General features: G+C 45.0%; 2 protein-coding genes across 3 annotated transcripts in view; one reads left to right on the top strand and one right to left on the bottom strand.

The window, feature by feature from the left end:
* Nucleotides 1-25,741, bottom strand: part of TDRD12 (tudor domain containing 12) — a 3,486,095-nt gene that overhangs the window by 119,292 nt on the left and 3,341,062 nt on the right. The gene's annotated exons all lie outside the window — the stretch shown is intronic.
* SLC7A9 (solute carrier family 7 member 9) overlaps nucleotides 1-25,741 on the top strand; it is a 715,482-nt gene that overhangs the window by 507,445 nt on the left and 182,296 nt on the right. The window contains exon 9 of the mRNA XM_085639452.1: nucleotides 4,855-4,958. Within this exon, the coding sequence (XP_085495578.1) occupies nucleotides 4,855-4,958 (104 nt within the window). The remainder of the gene's footprint in view (nucleotides 1-4,854; nucleotides 4,959-25,741) is intronic.

The following is a 25,741-nucleotide window of genomic DNA, read 5'->3' as shown; positions in this document are numbered from 1 at the left end:
ACCAGGGGCTGCAGCATGTATTATGCCACCCCTGGCCTGGCCTTCCATTTTGACACAACTGGCTGATCACTCAGCTGGGGCAAGGTCGTGTAATCACCCCTTGCTTAGGTGTAGTATTCCTATACCTAACTTACATATAGACACATGTGTACCTATCAGTCACTCCTATGGCAGGCCTTGACAATCCTGGAGGCAGAGTGCTTGGTAACATGTGAGATGGTGCTCTAGCATGAGCTGAGCCTGTCTGCAGCTTTCGGAACCTTGTCCTTATAGCTGTTCTATGATATAGCCTACCATATACTCTTAAAGTGCCTTATAATCTTAGACGGTTATGGTAACTATGGTTTGGCTTTATCAAAACATGTCGTGTAAGGTGTCTAACACTTGGGAATAATACCCCCATACCATCTCTGGTGATGAGGATATTATCCCTCCCTTCTAGAGGGAGAAGACATGTTAAAATCATACTTCAACTGTTAGCCTCTGACCAAAGCCTCAGCATCACAAAATGGATGCTGCTGCCACGACACAAGTCTGACCTCCTGCAGCTGGGAGTGATCCCAGCCAGGGAGGCCTGGACAATAGGTTTCCTGCTTGGGGAGGTGCTAGCACCTCCCCAGACAGCCTTTAGTGTATTGGGGCAGGGTGGGCTGAAAGGAATGAGACATGCCTGGGGCACACAAGGTGTTTCTTGCATAGTCCAGTTCAAACCGGCGCTGGGGCACTCCAGCCCCAGCTCTGGCGCGAAACTGGACAAAGGGAAGTGGGTGTAACCACCCCCTCCCAGGTCCCACCCATAAGGCGTGACCTAGCAGGTATCCCAGCCCCCCAGATTAGTATAAGAGTGGGAGTTGGGCCTCAAGACTTTAGATTATCCTGAACCTGCAAAACTGAACAGAAACTCTGGACCTTCGACATTCGACTAAAGAAGAAGACTGAAGAATCTCCCTTGTAGCCAAGGAGTGGCTACCCTGTGCAAACAGGCACCATCAAGAGACTACCCTTTGCTTTGCGACCGTTCTACGAGGAACCGACTGCAGAGCCCGACCAGAGCCTTGATTTCCAGACTTCTCCGACCCTCATCCACATCTGCAGCAGAGCTGAGATCCGTGGAGGCGACGAGCGACGTGGGACCGGCTACCTGGGAAAAGTGGCTAGTAACTTACAGCGCAGCTTCTGAGGTACCCTCGAAGTTGTGCACCGGGGATTGAGAAGCCCCAACCCCAAGCACCATCTGCACCGAAGACCAGCCCCCCACACTCCACGAGTCCTGCGTGGGGCCCTTCAGCATTTTCCTGCTTGCCGCGTCTGTCCGGTTGCTTGCCCGCTGGCTAGTGGCCTTTGTGACGACGCTCCCTGAAATCTTCTGCGCTGGTTTGGCTCCTCCAGACTGGCTCCCGCTTCTCTGCAAAGAAGAAGCACCCCAGACCTTCCTGGTCTGCACCAGAAGCAAGTCCTTTGTTCTTCGTGGGTTCCGCTTGCCAAGGCTTGGTGAGTCCTAGTCCAACTTCGACGCCGCCGACAGCAAGAGCCTTCGTGGGACAGCTCGCCTCCTGGTCCTGGTCGTCCTCGACGCTTCTTGGTCCTCCTGGCTGCAGCGACAAGCTTCACCTTCACCTGCAACTCTCCACGACATCGCCTGGTTCCTTCCTGGTTCCACGTGGTCACTGGCTAGTGACCTTGACTCTGTCCCTTCTGCTTGCAGGTTTCTTCTCTTCTTGATCCCAGCCTTGGGATCCACCGGACACTCTCCCCTGACTGCCTGTCAGCATCTTTCTTCAGGCATCCATAGGAGTCGACGACGAAAACGACGCATCTTCACCCCTATGCACCCGCAGCCTGTGGGTTAGGTAACTTGGGTACTCCGGTGCTCATCAGGATAGTGACTATCCTAGTGTCTAGTTTTCAAGTCTCAACTTCCTAGCTACTCCGGAAGTGTCCTAAATCTACCGTTTTCTAAACTGTACTATTGCTATTGACTTTTACGCATTACGCGTGAGTGTTTCCACTCTGCACACGAATCCCGTGGGCCTCCCACTTCCTAACTAACGCTAGTGTAGTGTAGCCCCAGCGATTCCCTAGGCCTAGGCCTATTCTATTTCCGTGACAGTGGTTCTTATACCACTTACTTAGTATATGGTTTGCGTGGCCCCTAGGGCCTAACTGTATTACTTACCTGTGTGACTTAATGTATGCTTAAATAAGACTGTGTTGTACTTACCTCTAATCTCATAAAGAGTGCTGAGGGTTTGCTTAGAATAAATACACTTTATTTTATATATATATCTGTTGTGGTGTCCTTTCATTTGGTATTCAAGGGATTATATATGGTATCACAGCTGGCTTCACATGCCATTCAGAGTTTAGCCTAAGACTGCTCTTGTCCATGCTACCACTAGGATAGCTGGTCTATAAGGTTGACTTTACAACCAATCACCATAAGGGTATTTGGACTGATATAAGGTGTACACTAGAACTAGTGACATCATACATCAGGCCAACTTCTCACATGGAGCCATACCAAACAAGCATTGGCATAGCCAATAGGTCTCGCCTTTTGGGACCTATTGGCTTTGGCAATTGCTTTTGGCGGGACGGTACAGCATTGGGACACACGCTGGGCAGCATCTTTACTTGGATAACAAGTGCCTAAAGATCATTTGTTTCAGAAATGTACTCACGGTAGCTCTCAATCCAAATGCCGTTTTAAAAAATAATACAAGCATTTGGAAACCTTTGTAAGTTACTGATCATAAAGTAATGAACAAGTGTGCGTACGTGCTGGGATGGAGCTATATGTAGTGCATCAGGTGCCAGTGGCGTAGCAAGGTGGGCGGTTCTCCCTGGGCAGCACATGTTTTGGGGGCGGTGGCCTTCCATCCCATTCCCCCCTCACTCTTACCTGCGGCCGTCCAGCACCTCCCCCCCTTCCGCCACCACCGCAGGGGCCTCCACGGGCAGCAAATGGTCTAGCTATGCTACTGTCAGGTGCACTGGCACGGACGACAGAAGTCTTGTGCAGCATCTGAAATCCAGTTATGGCTTTATATTTATAGCCTACCCGCAGAGTGGGTACCCATTTTGTCTGCTTGTACCAAGGAGCCTGGCACCCTTACTGCCCTCTTGACACCGGCCTACAATAAAACACAGCATATTGAATGCCGTGACTGACTCAGTGTGCTGTGCCCGACGTGCTGTTACAACAAGGTTTAAAAAGAGTTCCCCTGTTTCACACTAAACGGAGGAAGCTCAATGAGATGAAGAAGAGCTTTTTTTTTTTCTTGCTTCGGTAACCAAAGAATGGCGTCCGGGCCATGCAACCAACTAATATCGCACCCCAACAAGCTGCTGTGCCTTCAAATCGCTGGTGTTTTCATCAAAGGCTCTAGGTACTGCACTTCTGTCCCATGCTCTTTTTGAAACAACAGCTCTGCACCATTGCACGGTCTGCTCAAACGAAAACATGAAAAACATATTCAGACTCTTCGATGTAATTAATGGATACAACATATATTTCATGAAATCTTGCTTTCTTTTACCCTTTATGTTGGTAACACTGTTTATTAAACTGCACATCTTTTGAGCTCTATTTTATATGCACCCCTCTATCCAAATTTCAACACGTTCTATGTATTCATCATTTCACCAGCACGGACAGGGGCCGTTCTGCCACTGGATCACAAAGGTGCAAAATCACTCCTTTCAGTTGTGGGATAAGGGATAGAAGCACCACGCACAACGGGGTTGTGGGAGGGGTTGAAATGCCTAATGTGCTCCACGGAAACCTGACGGAATAGCATTACAATGAAAGTTAGAAAAACAATCTGGGTATGTGGGGGTGGGCATGGAGTGACATGAGAGGATGTGGGAGGAATTAATGCTGCATTAAATGCAAGCAGCTATGGGCGCCAAAGCTGAACACAGGCAGACAGTAACACGAGCAGGAAACAAATTAAAACAATAGTCCCCCAAACTAACAGATAATCAACCAAAGCATAAAGGTACCGTACTTGGTCCCTGCTCTGTGGGAGGAAATGAAAGACAAAAAGGAGGGACAAAGAGGAATAATTCACCAATAGCAAGCAAGCATTTTGAAAGGACAATCCAAGTAACAAATAAAAAAGGAATGTGCAGGATGTAAGCCCACCAAGTGTATACAACAGGTCATGGAGGCTCGACCTAAAAAGGGTTGTAGTCGCCTTTCAAGCTGACCCTGTTTTCCAGTGCTCATTAATTTTCCAGACACAAGGGCTCTTAAGATCCAGGAAAGGAACACCACATACATTAAGTGTCAGGTAATAACACCAGACACATCTAGTTAGTTCTATCTCTTACCTTCCTTCCATAACAGCATCGTGGCTATTTATTCTCCAAAACAGTCTTTGCTCACTACTGTTAGACCTCCGTTTATGTCCTGCATTTTTGTAGATTCCATTTACTGGCTTCATTTCCCCATTTCAGATGGAAGATAGTGCCACACATGCATTACTCTTATTGCGAATTAGTTCCTAGTATCACTACATAGCCTATTCAATATGCCATTTGTAAAAGATTGTTTGGAAATAAATTATGTTTTGAAAGGTAATAAAACTGGGCATAACCCTTGTATATATTTTTTATACAAAGGTTTTACTCCTTGGTAGTGTACAGCTTATTTTTCTTCCTAGATTCAAATTCTCAAAACATAAGTACACTGCTCCAGGAGGGTGATGATGTCAGACAGGTGAAAGGGGTTGGTAAAGGAGTGTGCCTGTAGTTTGCTGTGCTACAGTATTTTAGTCTGGACAACACGAGAAGCGAGAAAAAAAAGTATCAGATATGTATATTTCATTGCAAGTGTCGCTTTTCTTCCAGACCTTTGGAGATCGGGTTCTTTATCCAGCCACATGGGTGGTTCCTCTTTTTGTGGCATTTTCAACACTCGGAGCAGCAAATGGCACTTGCTTCACAGCTGGCAGGTAATCATTTATAATATCGGTCAAGAGTGTGTGTGTGTGTGTATATAATTTTAACAACCGTTTATCATGGTTTTAAATACATTTGACAATCATGTTTTCACATATGCTTTTTGACATTGATATGGATTTCCCAGAACATCTTTTGCCATTTACATTGCTCTTGGCTGAATTTGTATGAACAAGACAAGCCACATATGTGGATTTGCATTACCCAAACGTTCAATAAGGCCATTTCGCAAGACATTGTCCTCAGACATATATTAAAGCTTAGCCCTTGGTAGGTTACAGGCACAAAGTCCTTTTCCTCGTTCTACTTTAGTAATGCTTAGGTCACACTATCCAGAGTCTCACAAGAGTTTGTCTACGTCCTCTGAGACAATGGTGTGAATTTCCGTTTTGGTTTGGGAGGCCAAAGGTGGACCACAGTGCTCTGGAATGATCCAGTGTTTAGAACATCTGAATACAGTAGAAGTTTTAGTTCTGAGAATTATTTATAGTGAAAATACCTAAACATGCCTGGTTTACGATTTAGTGCCTTTCCATTTTTAGTGTTTGTAGATTTAGGTTGTGTTTCTCGTGTTTTCCAACCTTCTTTAAATCAGCCGTTATCAGTATTTATTTAGCTGCCTAAACCCAAAAGTACAAAACATGTTTCATGTTTTGCTATAATGAACATATTTAATTTAAAGGAGTTGCACTTCAAGATATGTAGAATGTTCCCATTGGCAGGTTGTCTGATGGACGTATGGTAGACTCTGCTAAGCATATAATGTGTATATATTTGACTTTCACTCAAACTTACAGACTCTTTCACAGCTTATTTCCTCTCGCACTCACTCTGTCAGGACTCTGTGCTTTCAGGACTATTAAAGGAATAGGAACGTAGTAACATGTTATACTCAAATGTGTTTTAAAACATAGATTCCTGGACACAGTTGGGGGCGATTTTCATAGTCCAGGGTGAATATTATGACACACTGTAGAGGTGGTCAACCCTGCCAATATAAATGTACCTTATCAAAAATTTAAAATGACACCAGTTTAATTTACAGCCTGGTACTTTCAGCATGATAACACTTATTTTCTGAACTCTCTATCTGGCTAACTGAAAGCTGTGCTGCTGTTGTGGGGCCAATCATATCTGCCAAGTGTTCCCTTGTCAAGAAGCACAATTTAAATCAGCCCTGACTTTTTACCCAACATCACATTGTGTCCCTAGACACGATTGTTTGCGTTAACATTTTAAGTATGGGCCCAAAAACCCAAGCAGTATAGTACAGCTGGATAAATATCCAGGATTAACTGAAGGCTTCACAGTTGACAATGGGAAACCATACACCTATGGATTTTTGTTGTCATGCTGCTTTGGTATGTGGAAAGTCTTGTGTCATGCTTTAACTACCGTCCCATGAGCATAGTGACAACACACTTTTCTCAGGTTCCTGTCACTACATCTTCCACCGAATATAGAATGCCTTGGTTGTTAGCCTGTTGGCCTGCTAGCAATAGTGACCTGGGAGCAGAGGATAGCTATGCATCAAAAGGTTTTACTTATTCCTTGCCTATGGGAAAATGTAATAGTACATATTGACCACGATTCTTGAGAGCCACTTCACCAATCAGTGAAAGAACATTAACAAAAGTTGAAATAGAATTGTAATACTCTCAGATTCAGTATAGTGTATAAAATATTTGGATCGGACTTGAAAGTATGTTTATATACTCTGCAACATATGTTTTGTAGATGCCTCAAGTTAAGAAAGAATGAAAATTAACTGTTTGGAAGATTAAGAGCCAGATTATAAACTGGGCCTTTAAATACACCCAAAAGAGCTGAGCCAACAATAGTGTTACTAAGAGCCATTCCCACCATCTTTACCTCTCAACCCAGTAATTTGGGAAGGAACTGTCAGAAACACGGTTTCACTGAATTCTATGAGCTTTCTCTGGCACCACAAATTTGGAGGCGATACCAAAGAATTACTGGGAGACTCAAGACATTACCAGCCTATAGGTACGATCAGGAAGACCGACCGGGGTAGCGACGGATAGAGCGCTGTCTCACGCCCGAGTCGTCACCAGAAGCGTAGAAATACATCCCCGACTATATGCGGGGGTTCTCTGTGTATCCCTACAGTTTTGTTCACTCCTTAAACAGCAGGTACATCTGTAGGTTGTATCGTTCAATTTGACTCTTTTGCACTTTGTATATGTTTTTGATGCAGTAGTACCTCCTTTTTTTTTTTTGGTCCTGAAGAAAGCCTTGATCACAATGCTAGATCATTATTGGCTGAAACATGTTTACCATGTCCACTATTAGTGTGCTTATAGATTTCCTATGCACACGCACTCTGGTTTTATTCATTGACACCTATAGATACTGAATAAACATATTTGTCTCTAAGTAGTCAATTTTACTACACTGTCTATATACACTGCACATCTTTCACACTCAGTCATATCACACCCTAGGTAGCTTCATTAAGTGTTAGGAGAACTTTACCTCTGTAGATTTATTTCAAAACATCCGCGAGCTCCTCCTTCTTTTGACACTAGCAAAGGAGTTGTAGCTCCTTAACTGCACTAGGTGCGGTTAAGAGGAGGTCCCATATGATGAAGCATGCCACTTCGGTAGGTGATGGGACTTTGTCCTCTTTATGAGGACTGTTTCTTTGTATTTTTTGGGTTGTTTTCACTGGCTCCCGATTGTGTTTCAATAGACCCACGGATTCTTTTGTTGATACAATTATAGTGATTAGGGGATTGTTTTCGTGCAGGTCTTTAAATCTCCCTTAGACCCCTTTATTGAGAAGTGTTTTTTGCGATTACCAGCCTATCTCCATATTACTGTTGGACCCTCTTGCGATTATGGAGAGGTGTGGCTCACTGGTTAGAGGCGGCAGATCCGCAAGCAGAGAATCGGCCAGGGACCAGGGTTCAATTCCCGACGCGGCAGGGTCGTGGACCAGGGTCAAAACGGACTCGATAATTCTCACCTCGGTACCTACTCTAACCAGGAACACACTCGGCAACTCTGGACATTAGCTTGCCTCATCTCCACAACGGCCCCCCACATTCGCCGGGGATGCCTGGTTTCACCTTGGAGATACCGTGGAGGTACCATCTCACAGGGATAGCCAGGACGGGTTCCCCAGCGGTCTACAGCGCCAGGACGCCTCAGGGCAGCAGTGCGCTTTACAAGACACATACATTTACATTTACATTATCAGAGGTGTTTGAAGCAGTGTGGAGCAGAAAAACTATCCAGGTACCCATTACCAAGCATTTATTATGGTCTGCAGAGTTACTGGAAAGTTCACAAACATCTCCTAGATCTCTTATTATGGGTAGCGTTATGGCTGTTGAGAAATGAGAGAAATGGTACGGAAGATAGGGAAGTGAGGTGAGGGATATGATAGAGGCGAATACGTTAGTTACCTTTGCTAACACATTTTCTGATAGATATTGTAACTGCAGATTCCTCACTTGGTGAATCTCCAAAGTCGCCACAATGAGCCGTAAAATTCTTGCAGTACCTTTTGTACACCAGCAAGTGGCATCATCGCCCTACGGCCCCACATCCAGAAATGGTAAGAGCTGTGTATAGGCAACAACCCAGTGCACCGAAGTCAGTTTATTTACTGTTCTTTTCCGCAGTTTGGACATTAAACGTGGCTGACAGATTAAATGAACTGGCAGGGTGTAAAAATGAACTGGATTACTTCTGAAAGTTCACAGCAAACTGAAGTGGGCAGTTGGTGAGGAATTCTGTTAGATAGAATATCAACCAGAAAGAGCATTACTGAAGGTATGTAACTTATTTTTCTGATGGACACTTCTATCACACATTCCTCATCTTGTGAATCAATGGCAAAGCAATGCCCCCTTTCTTGACCTGACATGGGTCTGAGCAGTGAAGTGAAGTGAACTTGACAGCAGGAAGTCCTGCAGAACCGAGCAGGCAAAATTCCACATGATAGACTCCCAGACATGCAAAAGTGGCTTCATTTTTGGCAGAAAGGATTCATGTGTTCTAGGAACCAGCTTGTTAAGGAAGAAGGTAGTAAATGGAGACTTTACCGAAAAACCATACAACTCTCTGAAGCAACATGAAGAAGTGATTGTAATGTGAAATATAGACTCAAGAATAAGAAGTCTCACACTACTACTAAAAGAGGCTTTAAAGAGTACACATCAAGAATGTCAGAAATAAACTGTCGCCCGACTAAGGCATAATGAATGGGCAAGGGGAAGAGTGAAAGCCTTTTTTAAGGACAGGTAATTTGAATAAAGAGGTGAACGAAGAAAGCATGCAATGGTCAATAAGTATCTTAAACAGTGATCACAGCAAAGGCTTGGCGGCCCAAAGATAACACAAAAGGACATCAGACAGCTTATCCCATAGAGGGTCATCCTGCTTTAAACAAGCACCAGGTTACAAGCTTGGACTAACAGCCAGAGTAAATGAATTTGTTGTATGGTGGCGGTCAACCAAAAGGACATCTACCACTTCCGACAGAGAACTAAAAACTCTGTTAGTTCTTCTCAGTCTGGAGGTGTACATTGAAGGTTTGGGTGTAGTGCACTTCCTGTTGCAGGGACAGCAGATCCTCAGAAGAAAAAGCTGAAGTGAGGGTAAGATGTTTGGAGTAGGTGACACTTCTGGTCCAATCCAGGTCCTCTCGAACCAGGTCTGATTAATCCCAAGCCCACTTTCTTCACAATATGCAGAATCAGCAGCAGTGGTAGGTATGCGTATAGGAGACCAAAATCCCTTCAAAGGCAGAATTTGTTGCCTAGAGAACCCAGACAAGGGAGCTCTAGAGCACAGAAGTACAGATACTGAGCGGGTTGAGATGGTAGCAAAAAGGTATACTGAGGGAGTGCCTACTAGGTGAAAATACCCTGCAATGCCACTTGTGATGAGGAGGTTGACATCCATAGAGCTTGTATGCCCTGATGTTAGGGGACCATTTTAGATGATTGACAATTCGGCAGATCCCTTGAAGTTCCAACCATTCCAGAGTCTAACTGCCTCTAGACAGAGGGCACGCAACCCCATACCACCATGCTCATTGCAGTACCACATAGTGGTCCTGCTGTGACAGGACCTAAAGTGATCTGCCCTTGACAGAAGGCAGAAATGCCTTGCAGATTAATTGAATGGCATGCGGCTGCCCAAGATGTATGTGATGGTGTTGCTCCATCAAATACCTCTGATCTACACTTTGTCCATATGGACCTCCTCAACTAAAGGAAGACCTGTCCACCACCACATGCACAGCAAATGGTCTGCTGAATGTGATCTTTATCCCTTGCAAGCTCATTGAAGTTGTGGATCCTGTTGAAAAGGCACATCAATGTTGGGCCCACTGCAGACGGAGGTTTCATTGTGATGTGCCAATGGGTGTTAAGCACCAGAAGAAAGCAAGAAGCCAGAAGACCAAGCAGACTCAGAAATGACATTAGCACCCATGGGAGGCACATTTATCTGGCTCTGTGTTACCATGTCTGGAGGTGGGACGGAGTCACAATGGCGACACTTGCCGGTGTACTGGAGCTATTGCGAGAGTTTCTGGATCCAGTCTGGTGCAGAATCTGTTGTTAGAAGTATCCCTCAATATATTGTAATTGAGATATAGTAAAAGGGAGAATCCCAAGGTATCCCCAAAAGGCTGGGTGCCTAGGATGAATAATCAGAGACTCAGCAAACTGAGCCAATTTCAACCCATTCAGCACATGACTCAGTGGTAGCAATTGTGAGATGTCAAATACTTTTTAGGGAAGTTAGTGTGGTGGTAAAACGTGCTCAGCACTCAACAGACACTCAGTAGTGCAATAAAGTGACTGTCCAGCCTAGTGGCTATCTAATTAAAAGAAAACTACTCAATTACATGTCGAAACACACACACACACATTAACCAAAAGGTATAAAATCCTTGATATGTGGGTGTGAGCCTAAAACGTCTAGGAGTTATGTCCCCTCTCACTCTGACCCTTTCCAATCCATTTACTCTAGGGTTCTCATATGTAGGAAATAGTGCAGGTTTTCCCACCTTCGATTTTCAGTCAATTGTGCTGTAATAGTACTCAGTGTCTCATACGTTCCCTGGGAGTTGTGGCAGGCCTTTCTCTTTCAGTCCATGTTACTCCCTCACTGGAGGTGCCCCATCTGCAGTTGAGACAAGCAGTTGCCCATTCAGGTCAGGCGGGCTCAGGCCTCACTCCATAATCCTGGAGGAAGTTGCGACAATGGGCTGTCTTCACACGACTACACTCTTCGGGGATTTCATGTGTCAGCAACACAGTTTTCCCTCCGCTGCGGTGGGTCTGCTCTTTCTAGACCGTTGAGTACTGGTGATAGGTGCTTGGACCACTCTTGGGCAAATCGGTGTTGCAGTCCCTCTTACAGGTGCAGGTCCTGGGGTTGAGACTTGAGACAGCTTTGCGACACTTAAGGTAGCAACACGTTGGTCTGATTGGGCAATGTGGAAATTGCCGATATGGGCAGTCAACCAGTGTTTTGGCACACAGAGACAATTTCCAGTATGCAGCAACATCTTAAGGTGCTGTAGTCCACATGGCACATGGTTGGTAAATGCCAGAGACTAGCCACACATGCAGAATGTTTGGGACCCTGGCCAGGTGCCACAAATTAACAGAGTTCTGAGTTATGTGGTCAGCTCGGATAGCTATCGACCAGTGTGACGGCACCAACTAGACATTTTGGGGCACTTGAACTAACGCCACCAGTCAGTGTCTGCAACAGTTTGCAGCTCAGGCAAGTTCTACGGCTGCAACAGCAGGGACTGCTAGGGATTCGATCAGGCACACTGCAACAGTGCTGCAAAGCCTAGGTTTGGTTTTAGCGACCAGCTCTAAGTCAGCAGCATTCTAGTCACGCACTTCTTATGTCTCTGGTGAACAGACCCACAGCTCCGGGGTTAACCATTCTTAACCACACCAGCAGTCAGCATCTTCCATCTTACTTCTTTCCTTGTTCTTTCAGGCAAAACTCTTGAGGCGTTCCGAGACATCGAAAGCAGTACTTTCCCCCCAGATCAGATTGCTGTTGATGTTCACTCACCTCTGGGAAGCTGGCTATCAGGCAGACGTCAGCCTTGGTTGTGCAATAGTCCTCTGGGTTCTCTGCAGAGTACCCAAAGAGAACTTAGAACAGAACCAAGTGAGTCAGCAGCTTTCACTCATACCGGCTCAGCAGACGGGACATGTTTTCTCAGTAAACACTTTCAGAATCAGTTTGGGTCGATTCTCCAGGCTGCCTTCCAGACTGAGCCATTGTTTTGAGTAATGATCCTCATAGGAGGGCGGTCTGCAGGCTGGAGCAGTCACAACAGAGGCACAAACAATTGTGATAATTTGGCAACTGGCTGATCCCCTCCTAAAGACCCTTCGCACTCCGTCAATAGAAACTACAGTTCCACCAACCTCTCCTAAAATCCACCAAATGACACTCTCCAGAAAAACTTATCAGCTGCCATCTGCATCAAAGCACCTAATCGAATTTCTAAGGGTAGCCTAGCTTCTTTTTCCCCTTTTCACCCTTTAACCACCCACACTCCTGTCTCAGACATGTCCGCAATACACTTCGAATGTCTTGGAAAGTAACCTTACCTCCATCTAGTGCACACAAACAGGTTAGAGCTTCCAAAATGGAACACTCAATCCTGTGTCAGTCTGGTATGCTCAGACAATCATACTGTGTGTAACCCGCTCATCACACAACACACATATGTCCATGTGATTGGGATCTGAGTGCTATGACCCAGGATGATAGCTAGCAATGGAAGTTTTCAAGAGTGGGCCAGTAGGCCTGCACGGTTGTGACAGACAAAAAGGTCTGATGACGTTATGAGCTCTGTATACAACAACAAATTTAAGGAAGGAGGGTCCAAGGGAAGTTTAGAGACCTGCAAAGGATTCAATCCCCAATTATTAACTGACAAAAACACATGCAAAATCCTTGGGTCTATTATCTGGAGAAAGCCTTGCCCTATTTAGGGGCAATCTAGGCTGAAACATGTCGACCATTACTTTTCACCATACCACTGCGACTTAAGTCCATGTCGCTGGTGCACTGTTTTTAATTCTGGCAGAGGGTGTCTCAAATAAAACATACATTTGACGCCCCCTAGCTAGTTTTACTCACACTCCTTTCACATTTTGCATTTCCTTTGCGCTGCGCCCTCGCTCACACTACCTTGCTCTTCGTATGTGGATTTAGAATATCCTAGACCAGTCATTTACAAAACATCCCTGAGCTCCTCCCTCTCAGAGAGGGGATTGTAGCCCTCAAAGGAACTAGGCTTTTCCTTTGAGAGGAGAATCCCATATGATGAAGCATGTCACCTATGGTGAGTGAGGGATTTCGTTCTGAAAATGTATTCTCCCACAGGTAGATATGTGTGTTGAGTTTATGGCTTAATCATCTCGCAATTTTCAATAACTTTGCACATAATAGACCCAGGGTTTTTGCACCTGGTTTTGATGTTATGAGCTATACAAAACACAGTATGCTGCCACTACCGTGCTACATGAATGAACCTGTGACAGGGATAGTCATTTTCTGCCACTATCGAAGGCATGCTCGGTGTGCCCCTAAAGGTCCAGGGCAAGTCCAGGACGAGACTCCTGTCAAAGACAAGCCTGAGCCTTTGTGCACATGCTACGTTAGTGTGGGGCTGGGGCCAAAAATCCAAACTTAGGATACCAAATACTCACAGTTAGGCAATCTTGGCAGTGACCAAGAGAAACAAGTGCAATGGCAGGATCCAGAGACACAACACAGAACAACACGGAGCACGACATACCCAAGACCCTGATCGTGAATTTATCAGGCAGACACCTCAATACAGACGAAATCACCGTCCTGGAGAAGGGTTTGGGATTTGTACCTACCCCTAAAGAAGACAACTTTCGCATGAACGAAGAGCTCCAACAATTATTTCGTAAAATACGAATAAAATCTTTCTTTAGCAATAATCCCATCCCGGAACGCCAGGACACTGGAGTCAGGCCACCTTCCAGATTCACTCCCTCAGCAGGAATGGTCCCCAGCGAGGTATTTACCTTTGAAAAAGCAGTCCTCAAGGAGGCCAACAACCTCAAAAGAAACCCCGTCTATGACAACATGCCCAGAAGATTACGCCACGCGGTTCTCTCACTCACCAATGATGAAACCATCATTATAAAACCGGCGGACAAGGGCGGGGCCACCGTTATCCTCTCGTTTGAGGATTACCAGAAGGAATGTTTCAGACAACTCAGCAACACCGAATACTATAAAAAACTGGAGACAGATCCCAACGACAGACTACTTTCACGTATACGGATCCTGGTCAACGAAGCAACGAACGAGAGTTGGATCACACCACAAGAAGCGGCATTTTTGGTGAATGAGGACCCTAGGATGCCATATTTCTATCTTTTACCCGAAATCCACAAAGGCACTATTCCGCCACCGGGCCGGCCGATTGTCTCTGGCATAGGCTCCTTACTGGAACCACTCAGCAAGTTCAGTGAATATTTTTTATGCCCTTTGGTCCAGGCCACTCCAGCTTACCTAAAAGACACTAGAGATGTCCTCAATCTCATACAAGAGATCATCAGTAACAACACGGAGACCATCAACCTTCTCATGACATTGGATGTGGAGGCATTATACACGAACATCCCCCAAAACGCCACCATAGAAGTAGTAGAACAACTACTCCATGAGACCAACCTCCCTACCAATACCCCTGCGGAATTCATCACGGAACTCATCACGATGGCCCTCAAGAACAATTTCTTCATGTACAAAACCACCATCTACCACCAGATACAAGGGACCAGCATGGGGAGTCCATCGCGCCGAGCCTGGCAGGATTGTACATGGCACACTTCGAGGCAAATAACATCTTCACGGACAACAACCCCTACAAGGACAGGCTGGTCACCTGGAAACGGTACATCGACGATGTGCCCATCCTCTGGAAAGGGGATGTTGACACTTGCCAAGAATTCTTTGAGTGGATAAACAATCTGAACCCCCACTTACGCTTTAGCAAAACAGCGAGTGAAAAGGAAATCCCTTTCCTATAACTCCTCATCTCTTTGGAGGAAGGACAGCTCCATACCACCACCTACAGAAAGGCAACCAACCGCAATAGCCTTTTGAGTTTCCACAGCCACCATCCCAAAGCCCTGAGGGAGAACATACCCTACGGGCAATTTCTTAGAATCCGCCGCAACTGTAGCAATATTCATGAATATGACATTCAAGCCAACACTTTGACAAAAAACCTCCAGCAGAGAAACTACCCAGACACTATTGTGAAGCAAGCTCGCAAACGAGCCAGGAACAACAATCGCCAGGCACTTTTGAAGGACAGGGTTAAAGAACCAGACAGCATTACATGCGTGACGACCTTCACACCCCTGTCTAATAAAATTAAGAACATTGTGAATCGCAACTGGAAGATCTTAAACACTGGCACTTTGACGATAGAACGACCTAGATTTGCTTTCAAAAGAACCACGAACTTACGTGACCAATTGATCAACATCAGGCCACAACCCAAAACCAACTGCCAGGAACCCACTCTATGGGACCTCCCTGCTGTAAAGGGCCACTACCCCTGCGGGGCATGCAGCGTTTGTCCTTTCACCCAACACACCAAAACCCTCAACCTGAACGAGTTCACATGGGATCAGCGCAAACACACGAACTGTAACACCAGAAATTGTGATTACCCCGATATGTTGGGATGACTACACGACAGGTAAAAACGAGGATCAGTGAACACAGGAGCACGATCAGACGGGGCAGAACGGTCACAAGACTGACCAATCACAACATCGAGAAAGGACATTCATGTGATGACATCAAATGGACAATATTGGAGAGCAATCAGCTGTGGAACAATACATCCTTACTACGCCGAGAACAACAATGGGTACACCGTCTAAGAATGCATGAACAAGGTCTTAATGATGAGATACCATGGACCGAACTGTAACCACACGTGCTCGAGATGTTATCCAGCTCGCTCACCACCTACACGTCTCTGGCTTTGATTCTTCCATATGAGCCACACCCCCTTACTCCAGGAAACACAGAAGGCCCCTTATAACACACACACCATTGTGGGGATACCTCTGTGAGCTAGTCTCTATAGACTACTGCTGGCCAAGAACATACACAACACTATTAGTTTAGTGTACAATTATAGGGGTTGACCTACACGATCCATCTTACTGTGATCATGAATTTTAGATAATGAGACGCTACAAGCACCCTTTGGCCAAAGATCGCACACAAAACAAAAACACTATCACTTGAGTGTTTGATGATACGGGGTAACTATTACGATCCATCTTATTGTGAGTATGACTTTGTAGATCATCCGTCTCATGAGACCGATAACATAACTTTGCTCTGACTTGGGCCAGTGGCAATAACAACCATCAATCCCACAAGTCCTGAAGCATTACATATGATCAGAGACTGTGTCTTACACGTGGCTCTGATCACATCACACACTCGTCTTATCTCTACATCGTCCTCTTCCCCCCCCCTTTCTTTGCACTATCACCACAAACTGAAACTAAACTTCAAGCAGGAGGCAGATGAGGTAACACGCACGCATACGCTGAAAACGCATGCGCTGAAACTGCATGTCTGGCCATTGCGCATGCGCACAACCGAGTCACCCGTGAACACAGCTGCTTCGGATACGGACCGTCCGGACCGGAAACAGGTACCGCCAAAATGAAGCACAGCGGGACTACATATAAAGCCGGTACCGAGACTCTGCTCCATTTCAGGCAGGAGGACGGTTGGGGTAGGTGCACTAGAAGCTACACCCGAGCAAAACTGTAAGTAGAATCGCGCTGAGTGTGGCATTTGGCATTATACTCGATTAACTAAGATCAAGACCGTACAGTCGGCACTAAGTTATGTGTTGATATTTACTAGGGTTTCTATGTCTTTATTACTTCTCATTCAGCCCAAGAAGGTGTGAGCGCTCATCCCCTAGTCTATGGAGCAACTTTCTCCCTAGCTTTAGGTGAGTGCTGGGATGATAAGGTGTGTGTTTACTGTATTTTGGCACTGCGACACGAACGGGGGTTGACTTGCCATCACCCTTGTTGAGTCGCCACTTTGACTCACCAGTGATACAATGGTGATTGTCCTGGGTAATAATGCAGACAGTATCTCTACAAGAGGACCCTGGGATCAGCAAGTGACTCCGAGTAGCGACGGGGGGCCGTACGCACCAGAGTGCCTTCGCCCACTGGTCGGACATTCTGTTCGCTTATCGTTGAGACCCTGCGTCCTACCTACTCTTGGGGGGGCTCATGATTACTGTCCATCTCTGGTTCGTACCCAGCTGTATCTATTTATGTTTGATTTGAGGACAGATTCCGGGGCAAGGCTACTTTCCCCTGACCCCACAAAACCTTGACATATTGTCCTTCTCTCATTTCCTTTTGTTTTTTACCTAGGCACTATCCAGGAGCGATCTTAATCTGACAGTACAGAGAGCAGGGTTACTTAGACCTTGAACACCCTGATACACACTGTGGGTAGTATCCCTCAGATCACATTCACGCACACTTCACTTTTTATTTGGTCCTGAGGAAGCGCCATGGATCCGGTTGGACCTCAGGGGCGCGAAACATGTCGACCACATTGACCACATTGTAGTTACCTTTTGGGACATTAAGCCCACCAAGGTAACACCTAACCTACGGGTTTTTTAACCTGTCAAGGGTGCCACCCCCCCTCATTAAAAATTTCCTTTGAGCAACCCTTAGACATTTTTAGATATCACGTTACACACACCACTGAACCACTATTGTTTTTAGGACCCATACCACACACCCGCATGCACCATACGGCGTTTTCTCTCAAAAGATCTCCGCCAAAGTGACCCTTTGGGGGACCCGTAGGGCATTGCAGCGCCAGCCCGACGAGGAGCAAAACGCCCGATGATGAAGCATGACACCTCTCGGGGTGTGTGAGGGCAACAAGAGAAAAGCTCTGCTTTTCCCCTCGACACTTGGGTCTCATCCAGCCTAGGACCCTCTTTACATATCTTTTTCTCCTCCTTTCTACTCTTATGGAACAGTGTCTCCTTATTTGATTGACAAAAGTGACCATGACTGTACACCATGCATGAGACATTCCGGTCCTAACTGAGTGGAAATTATGCATTCTCCATGAAAAATTATAGTACACACCTGATCTTCAGTTTCTAGGGATTTTAGATTTTACCCCAGGATAAAAGCACAAGGGAAAGATCTTGGATGTAGCCTGTAAACTGCTGCTCTTAGACACTGCAGGGACTGCACAATTGTGGCCCACTTTTCTCCTTTTGAAATGAGACGCTTTCACTCATCACATTGCCAAATTGGAGCCCTAAGTGTGCTAAAGCCAGACCTGGGCCTGGATTGACAGAGCAGATATATGTATAACTATAACTACCAATTCTTATAAATATACTTAGAGTGGGCTTAGGCTGCACCCAGAGAAGTGGTATGTTCTAACATCATGCTGTTGGCTATTTCTTGTATCATTTTGCTTTACAAGAACTGCTGCCTTTTGAATGCATGAAACAACATATTACATAAGAGTGCACTTAATCATGGCGTTTGTAATATTCAAATCTGTATATACTATATACATTTGATATAGACTGCAGTCCTATTTTGACACTTTTACAAAACTGGCAAAGCCAACTGGGCATGCTTTAATGTGATAAACTGTATTTGTGATTGTAACATATGTTAACAACATTTGCATGCTTGTGTTTACAACCACTGGCACATTCACTGTTTTTATTTCTTATTTTCATACATGGAAGAGGAGGTCTGGTCTCCTCATCCATGCGTGATGGCCATTCCACATTTGCTAATTTGTTGGCATTTATAGTACCAACAGCATGACTATCTGGGCTCTAGACACTGCCAAATGTCATGTGATGACTTTTCCTGTAAATTAACTGAGTTAAATATAATTTCCTGTGACATCATGGTCAAGTGTCATGCGATACCACAGATGACATTGAGGCCTGCTTCTTAATCTCCAATCTGATCTGATTGAGAGAGATGCCTCTTGTTTGTCTCCCCCCACAACAGCTCAGTGACCCATGTACCTACCCTCATCCTCAATAAGGATTGCATTGACATAACAAAGTACAATAATTCTATTAATACACATTGCCTTCCTAACCATGGAAACTACTGCGTAACCTCCACCTCAACCAGCCCCATCTACTGGTCTTCCAACATATGGACTTGGTTTGCCATTAACCCGAACACATTCACAAGTGAACATTAGCTTCACTGCCCGTGAGTCTGTCAAAACTGCTGTCTTTTTAACTACACAAAATACAGATGGCCTGTGGATAGTTACATATTGATTTTGTTCTCAGTGGCCCAATTCTCAAATGAGAATGAATAGCATGATGGATGGAATACCCATCAATTTATGTCCGATTCCCTTCTCCTACCATAATCTACTTATGTGCATGTAATCATAACAGTTGCCCTTACCAACAACCCTGAATTAGCTCGCACAGGTATTAACCTGCCAGCTGCTGGAAGAACGCAAACAAATCTGTTCACCCACAGCACAGTCTCTATTTTAATGCGTTACCATCGCTGAAGCTTCACATGACTGCAGCTGTATGAATGGGTTGACTATTGGCCCCTATTACTTATTTCATCCAAAAGACTTGAATTTCAGCAGTTAATGGCCTCTCTAATTTTCAAGAGCAGAGATTGGTATTTATCAAAAATGTACTAATATCTTTTTAGTTTATTTTGCACAACATTCGGAATGACCACACAGCTGTCCTCATTCTTTAACATAATTCAACCAAAACCCAGTCTGTAGAAAAAACTGCCATTGCCTGTCAATATCCAATTGCATGTTGGCACCTGGAGAGGATGCGAACACTGAAGATCTTTACTTTGACATCTTTTAGGAACTCAAAATTCTCATTTAATGATCTCCACATTCTTTACTTCAGCTGCTTTTGACCATTATCTTTATTTGTCTGATTGAATTGCCCAATCAAATTTATACCATGGCTGAGGTGACTAAGGAGGCGATATTGAATCACAATTCTCTAAGGAGTAGGGCCACTCCCAAGTGGATATTCACTGGGGTGGATTCAAAGAGCCCGAAGCAAAGCCTACTCTACCCCAATCATTAACATCTAAACAGGCTGCAGCAAGACATTTTGGGCTACTGTTACTGAACTTAAATCCAGTTTCACGCCCTCTACCATGATTTCTTGCCATATCACCAGCAGCAATTGGGAAGAACATTTTAAGGGAATCTATTCTTCCCTTATTCAGGAGGCCTCTTTCAAGTTGACCAAATGTTAGTGGCATGTTTTTTACACAACTCTGCCAGAGGTCGGGCTGTGATCCATCAGAGCTGGGGTGACAAAGCACCCGGACCTGGTGGTGATTCCATCAATTCAATCAAACATAATGTGTCCTTTTGGGCCCACTCCTCAAGGTCATCTTTAATAGTCTTGCTCATACTACCCTACCCGCCTCATGGAGCTCCTCTGTCATCGTCCCATTATCAAAAAAGATGACCGGACCGCTCATCTTCTGCATGCTACAGGCCAATTTACCTCCTGGACAGCACAGCTAACATACTGGGCCGGGTCATATATAACAAAATCACTGAGTTAATGGGCACCAACTCTATTCTTTATAGCGGTCCGTACGGTTTCAGACGCAAATTAGGGACCATCAAGCAGTGCCCTAATCTCAACCTGGTGCTACGTAAATATACAGTAGCTAAAAAATCTCAGCATTACCTAGCATTCATGGACCTCACTTTGGCATTCGACTGAGTATATAGGGGGAAATTATGGCACATTCTTATTTCCTATGGGCATGACACTGTTTTAGTCCACTTTCTGACCCATTTACATGAAGGAACGAAGGCTAGAGTCGGCATTAGTCAACAGGGAGTAGTCACAGGAGAAATAAAAATTCAGGGTGGTGTCAGGCAGGAATGTGTGTTGGCCCGCTTTTATTTATTTTATATGTGCAACTCAGGACGTTCCAGTAATCAGGGAAAACCCACTCCCAGTCCTCTTGTACGCAGATGACGCAGTGCTCATAGCACCAACACCCATGGCACTGCGTCTCCTAGTACATGCCTTTACCAACTTCATGGCCTCTCTCTACCAGCGAACTAATTTTGCCAAGACCCACGTCATGTCTGGTGGCCCTAAGTGCAGGCCCCAACAACCTTGTCAATTGGCCTCAACGGTCTGACCAGTCCAAACACCTTCCCTTATCTGGGTATTTATTTCTCCTCCCAAGGGTCATGGTCTTTTAACATCTCTCATAGCACAACAACATTTTCTTCGGGTCCCTATGTTCTCTGGTGGTGGATTTCCAGACATATTGCAAAAATTTTATAAATTCCAGTGCCATCCAATTGCTAAGTATGGAGCAGAGTTATGGGGTATTTCCAACTGTAAGGTAATCCAGCACGAAGAAACTAGATTTCTAAGGCGACTGCTGGCACTTCCCATCTCCGCTGCTAATTAAATCAATCATTAAGAACTGGAGATGTGATATTTGGAAGACTTGATCCATGTCCGCTGGCCCTGCTCTGGTTATCAATATGGAAAAGCCCAGAGTACGCCTTAACAAGAGACTTACTACTGGACTGCCTCTCCCTGGATAAAGGTTTGCAAATCTCCTTGATTAATTATGTTAGGAGCATTTATAATTGCATTGGGATAGGACTTTTTTACCAGGCTACCCAGACCTGTATTTCACTAAGCAAAATGAGTGTGACAGAGACTTTTTTCCTGCATGAGTATCCCAGCGGCTCAGGAGTCTCCAGACATGTCCAACCGTCATATGATAATTGGACTTATATAACACTGATAACAGTACTATTTACTTATGGACTGCTTGCAGCAGATGGGAACGCTCACTTATACTTCGTTTTAGATCAGGCACTGCTAAATACCGGTTATGCTTTTCACTGTGCTACCCACAGCACCTTCCTCTCCAAACTAACTGAAATTAACTGCGGAGTACCCTAGGGATCATCACTCACCCCTATGCTCTTCAACATCTACATGGCCCCCCTCGCCGCCATCGTCAGACAGCATGGACTCAGCATCGTATCCTACGCCAAAGACACCCAGCTCATCCTCTCACTCACGAAGAGTCCAGAAGACACCAGACTCTGCTTCCAGGAAGGAATGAAGAACGTGGCAGCATGGATGAAAAACAGCTGTCTGAAGCTCAACTCAGAAAAGGTCCTCATCCTCGGACCCGGCACCTCCGCCTAGGACAACACCTGCTGGCCCTCCGCCCTTGGGAGCCTGCCCACTCCGACAGGCCACGCTCCTCCCTCTCCATGACCGCCAGATCAACGCAGTCGCTTCCACTAGTTTCAACTGCCTTCGGATCCTCCGTAAGACCTCCAAATGGATCCCCCCCCCGACTGCAGAAGGATGGTCACCCACGCACTCATAACCAGCAGACTGGACTACGGCAACGCCCTTTACGCCGGAATCAACAGAACTCTTCTAACACAAACTCCAAACCATCCAGAACGCCGCAGCCAGACTTGTCCTTGGGACACCACGTCACAAACACATGACCAAACACCTACAAGCCCTCCACTGGCTTCCCGTCAAGAAGAGGTGCACCTTCAAGCTCCTCACCCACACCTACCAATCCCTCAACAACATCAGATCTAAATATCTAAATGAGAGATTATCCTTCCACGTACCCAAGAGGAACCTTCGCTCCGCTGACCTCGCCCTGGCAGAGGTCCCCCGCATCCGCAGAAACAGAACTGGCGGGAGCGCTTTCTCCTACATCGCAGCCAAGACCTGGAACGAACTCCCTGTGAACATCAGAGGCTTCCCGACCCTGCACTCGTTCAGGAAGGACCTCAAGACTTGTTTTTTCGACTGACCCGTAGCCGCTCCATCAGCCCCCCCCACTCCAGCACCTTGAAACCCTCACTGGTGAGTAGCGTGCTATATAAACCCCTGATTGATTGATTTTAGATCTTGCACGTGTGATGATGTTGCCAAACTGACTATGCTCCATTTCATCTGTTTCTGCAAAATGTACTCACAAGATTCCAAGTTGCTTTTAATTCCCATTTTAAATAAGTACTGTTACGGCCTAAGTCAATGCAGACCCTCTCTCAGATCCCGATTACTTTTACATAACAATGAAGTGTCTTTCAACGTGGGTGCATTTTTAAAGACTGCCAAGCTGGCACGAACTTCGATGCACTGATGAGAAATGTTGTTGCAATTTGGAACGGTATCAGATATTATATACTCCTAGCTAAGCATTTTACATATTCGTTAAATCTTAATTTAAAATGCTATGAGGTATAACGTTTTTATAATTTTCTGTTTGTGAATAACGTTTATGGCTTCCACATGCTGCAGAATAAAGTTTTGAATTGAAAATGAACTAGTTAGGAGTCCCCTTGCCCTTATATAACATTGCATTGCAATTTAGACCCTTCGTTGAGAGAAATTCTCAAAATGTTAGTTAATATGTTTTTTTCCTTGGTGCTACTTAGGTGGAACTTAACGTTAAGTATACCTACTGGATTTGTTTGGGTGAGAAGCTCTACTATTTTGTTTTATTGAAATCAATTTTAGTGAATGGCTGGTTTTGAGGGTTATAAAAATGCATATAGAAAGGGTAGTAACATGTTTTAGTTCGAATATAAATGATTTATTTGTAGTGACATATTAATTTTAGCAACAGTGGCAATTTCACCCTGTGAGATATGCTGATACTTTGCTAGGATTTAATCAACCATCTTTGAAAGAAAACATTTATCTGTCGTGTTTTTCACATCAAATTGATAGTACGTTCTTCAATAGCTAAAATGAGGACATATTTTCTATAAATTTAGAAATATCTCCTCATTAAAGCAGTTTTGCCGCATTCACCATAGAATCCATCTTCTGCTGCATAATCTGCAGATCTCAACAAAGATTAACCAGTCATTTTTCAGTTGATCATTTCTGTATTTGGCTGTTAAACTGGTACCAATGCAGTGAAATTTTCACCCAAACAGTATTACCATGTGTAACAAGCATATAGCCAATAGGTCTCGCCTATGGCTTGGCCGATATGTTTTAGTTATGTAGAATATCAGTGTGGCTGCTATTCAGTATGGCTAAAAGGTATTGGTGTAAAGTGGCATGGAGTGAAGTGTTCTAAAGCTGATTACAGTGTAGTGTTATGGAGTGGTGTATAGTGGTTGGGAGTATTGTGTCATATAGTGAAAGAGCGTAGAGTTGATTGGAGTAGACTTTTAGAACATATCAGAGTGGTTTAGAGCATTGAATAGTGTTGTAGAGTTATAATGTGTAAAGGATGTTTTGTAGATTGGAGTAGTGTGTTTTAGATTAGATTGGCTTAGATTGAAGGAGATTGTGAGAGTGGAGTGGCACTGATTGACTTAGTGTAGGAGAGTGGAATGTTTTAGAGTGGAGTAGCCCATTGTAAAATTGAGTGACATTAAGTTTAGATTAGTATAGTGTGTTATAGTGAAGTAGAGTGGTGTAGTGTGGCTGTATAGACTAAATTAGTGTGTTGTAGAATAGAGTGGTGTAAAGCACCATCCCGTTAGACACTGACAAGTGCCCGAATGCAGTATGTTTCCCCCATAGGATAACATTATTGTTACAGAAATTGAGACATAAAGACAGCACATGCACTGCCTAGGCTCGATCTAAATATACAACGGTGCTTTTTCAGTCTCCCCATAAAAGTAAATAAACCCCAACGACTCCAACACGTTTTGCCATTGAAACACTAAATTGTATTTCATGTTTGCAGGTAAAAAGAATATCTGTTGGGCTTCAATATTGAAGAACCATGGAGAAAAATAATCATGCATTTTGCAGGTCAATGTCATACTCTCATTTTTTTGTGTGGGCAGCAGCTAGCAGGGAAGTAAGTGGAGCTGACTGGCATTGTTTCGGAAGTGCTGAACAAGTTACTTACCTTCGGTAACGATGTATCTGTAAGAAACATTAGTTAGTTAGATTCCTCACCTTAGAATATCCCCAGGCGTCAGACTGGATCCGGAAGATTTTTCGTCAGCAATACCCCTTGCGTGGCGCTAGGCGTCGTCTGCGGCTCCGCGTCCGTCGTCGGCATCGTGCGCGCGGACGTCAGTTCTTGTACATAGCCTTCCGCGCCAGGAACGCAGAGCCATGCAAGATACCGACACTGGTGCCAAAAAATTCTAGGGCCCTGAAAGGGATAGCCTTAACCCTAGATGTCAGTTCGCAGAACGGGGAGGATGGGTGGGTCGGTGAGGAATCTAACTAACTAATGTTTCTTACAGATACATCGTTACCGAATGTAAGTAACTTGTTCATCTGAAAGAAACACGTTAGTTAGATTCCTCACCTTAGAATAGATACCCAAGCAATACCATCCCCGGTGGTGGGTCTGCGAACCAAGATCACACCAGAAAGTCCTGGAGGACAGAACGGCCAAAGAAGCCATCCCTCCGGACTTGGCTGTCTAGGCAATAATGCCTGGCAAACGTGTGTAGCGAAGCCCACGTAGCCGCCTGACAGATGTCCTGCAACGGGACTCCCCGTCCCAAAGCAGTAGTAGCCGCTGTAGCCCGAGTGGAATGGGAGCGCAGCCCAACAGGAGGGTCCTTTTTCGCCAAGGAGTAACAGATTTTGATGCACAAAACGACCCACCGGGAGATGGTC

Source organism: Triturus cristatus, chromosome 12 (genome assembly GCF_964204655.1).
Source record: "Triturus cristatus chromosome 12, aTriCri1.1, whole genome shotgun sequence".
Taxonomy (NCBI): Eukaryota; Metazoa; Chordata; class Amphibia; order Caudata; family Salamandridae; genus Triturus; species Triturus cristatus.
Note: the sequence above shows the minus strand (reverse complement) of the source record. Positions and strands in the feature narration are given on the sequence as shown.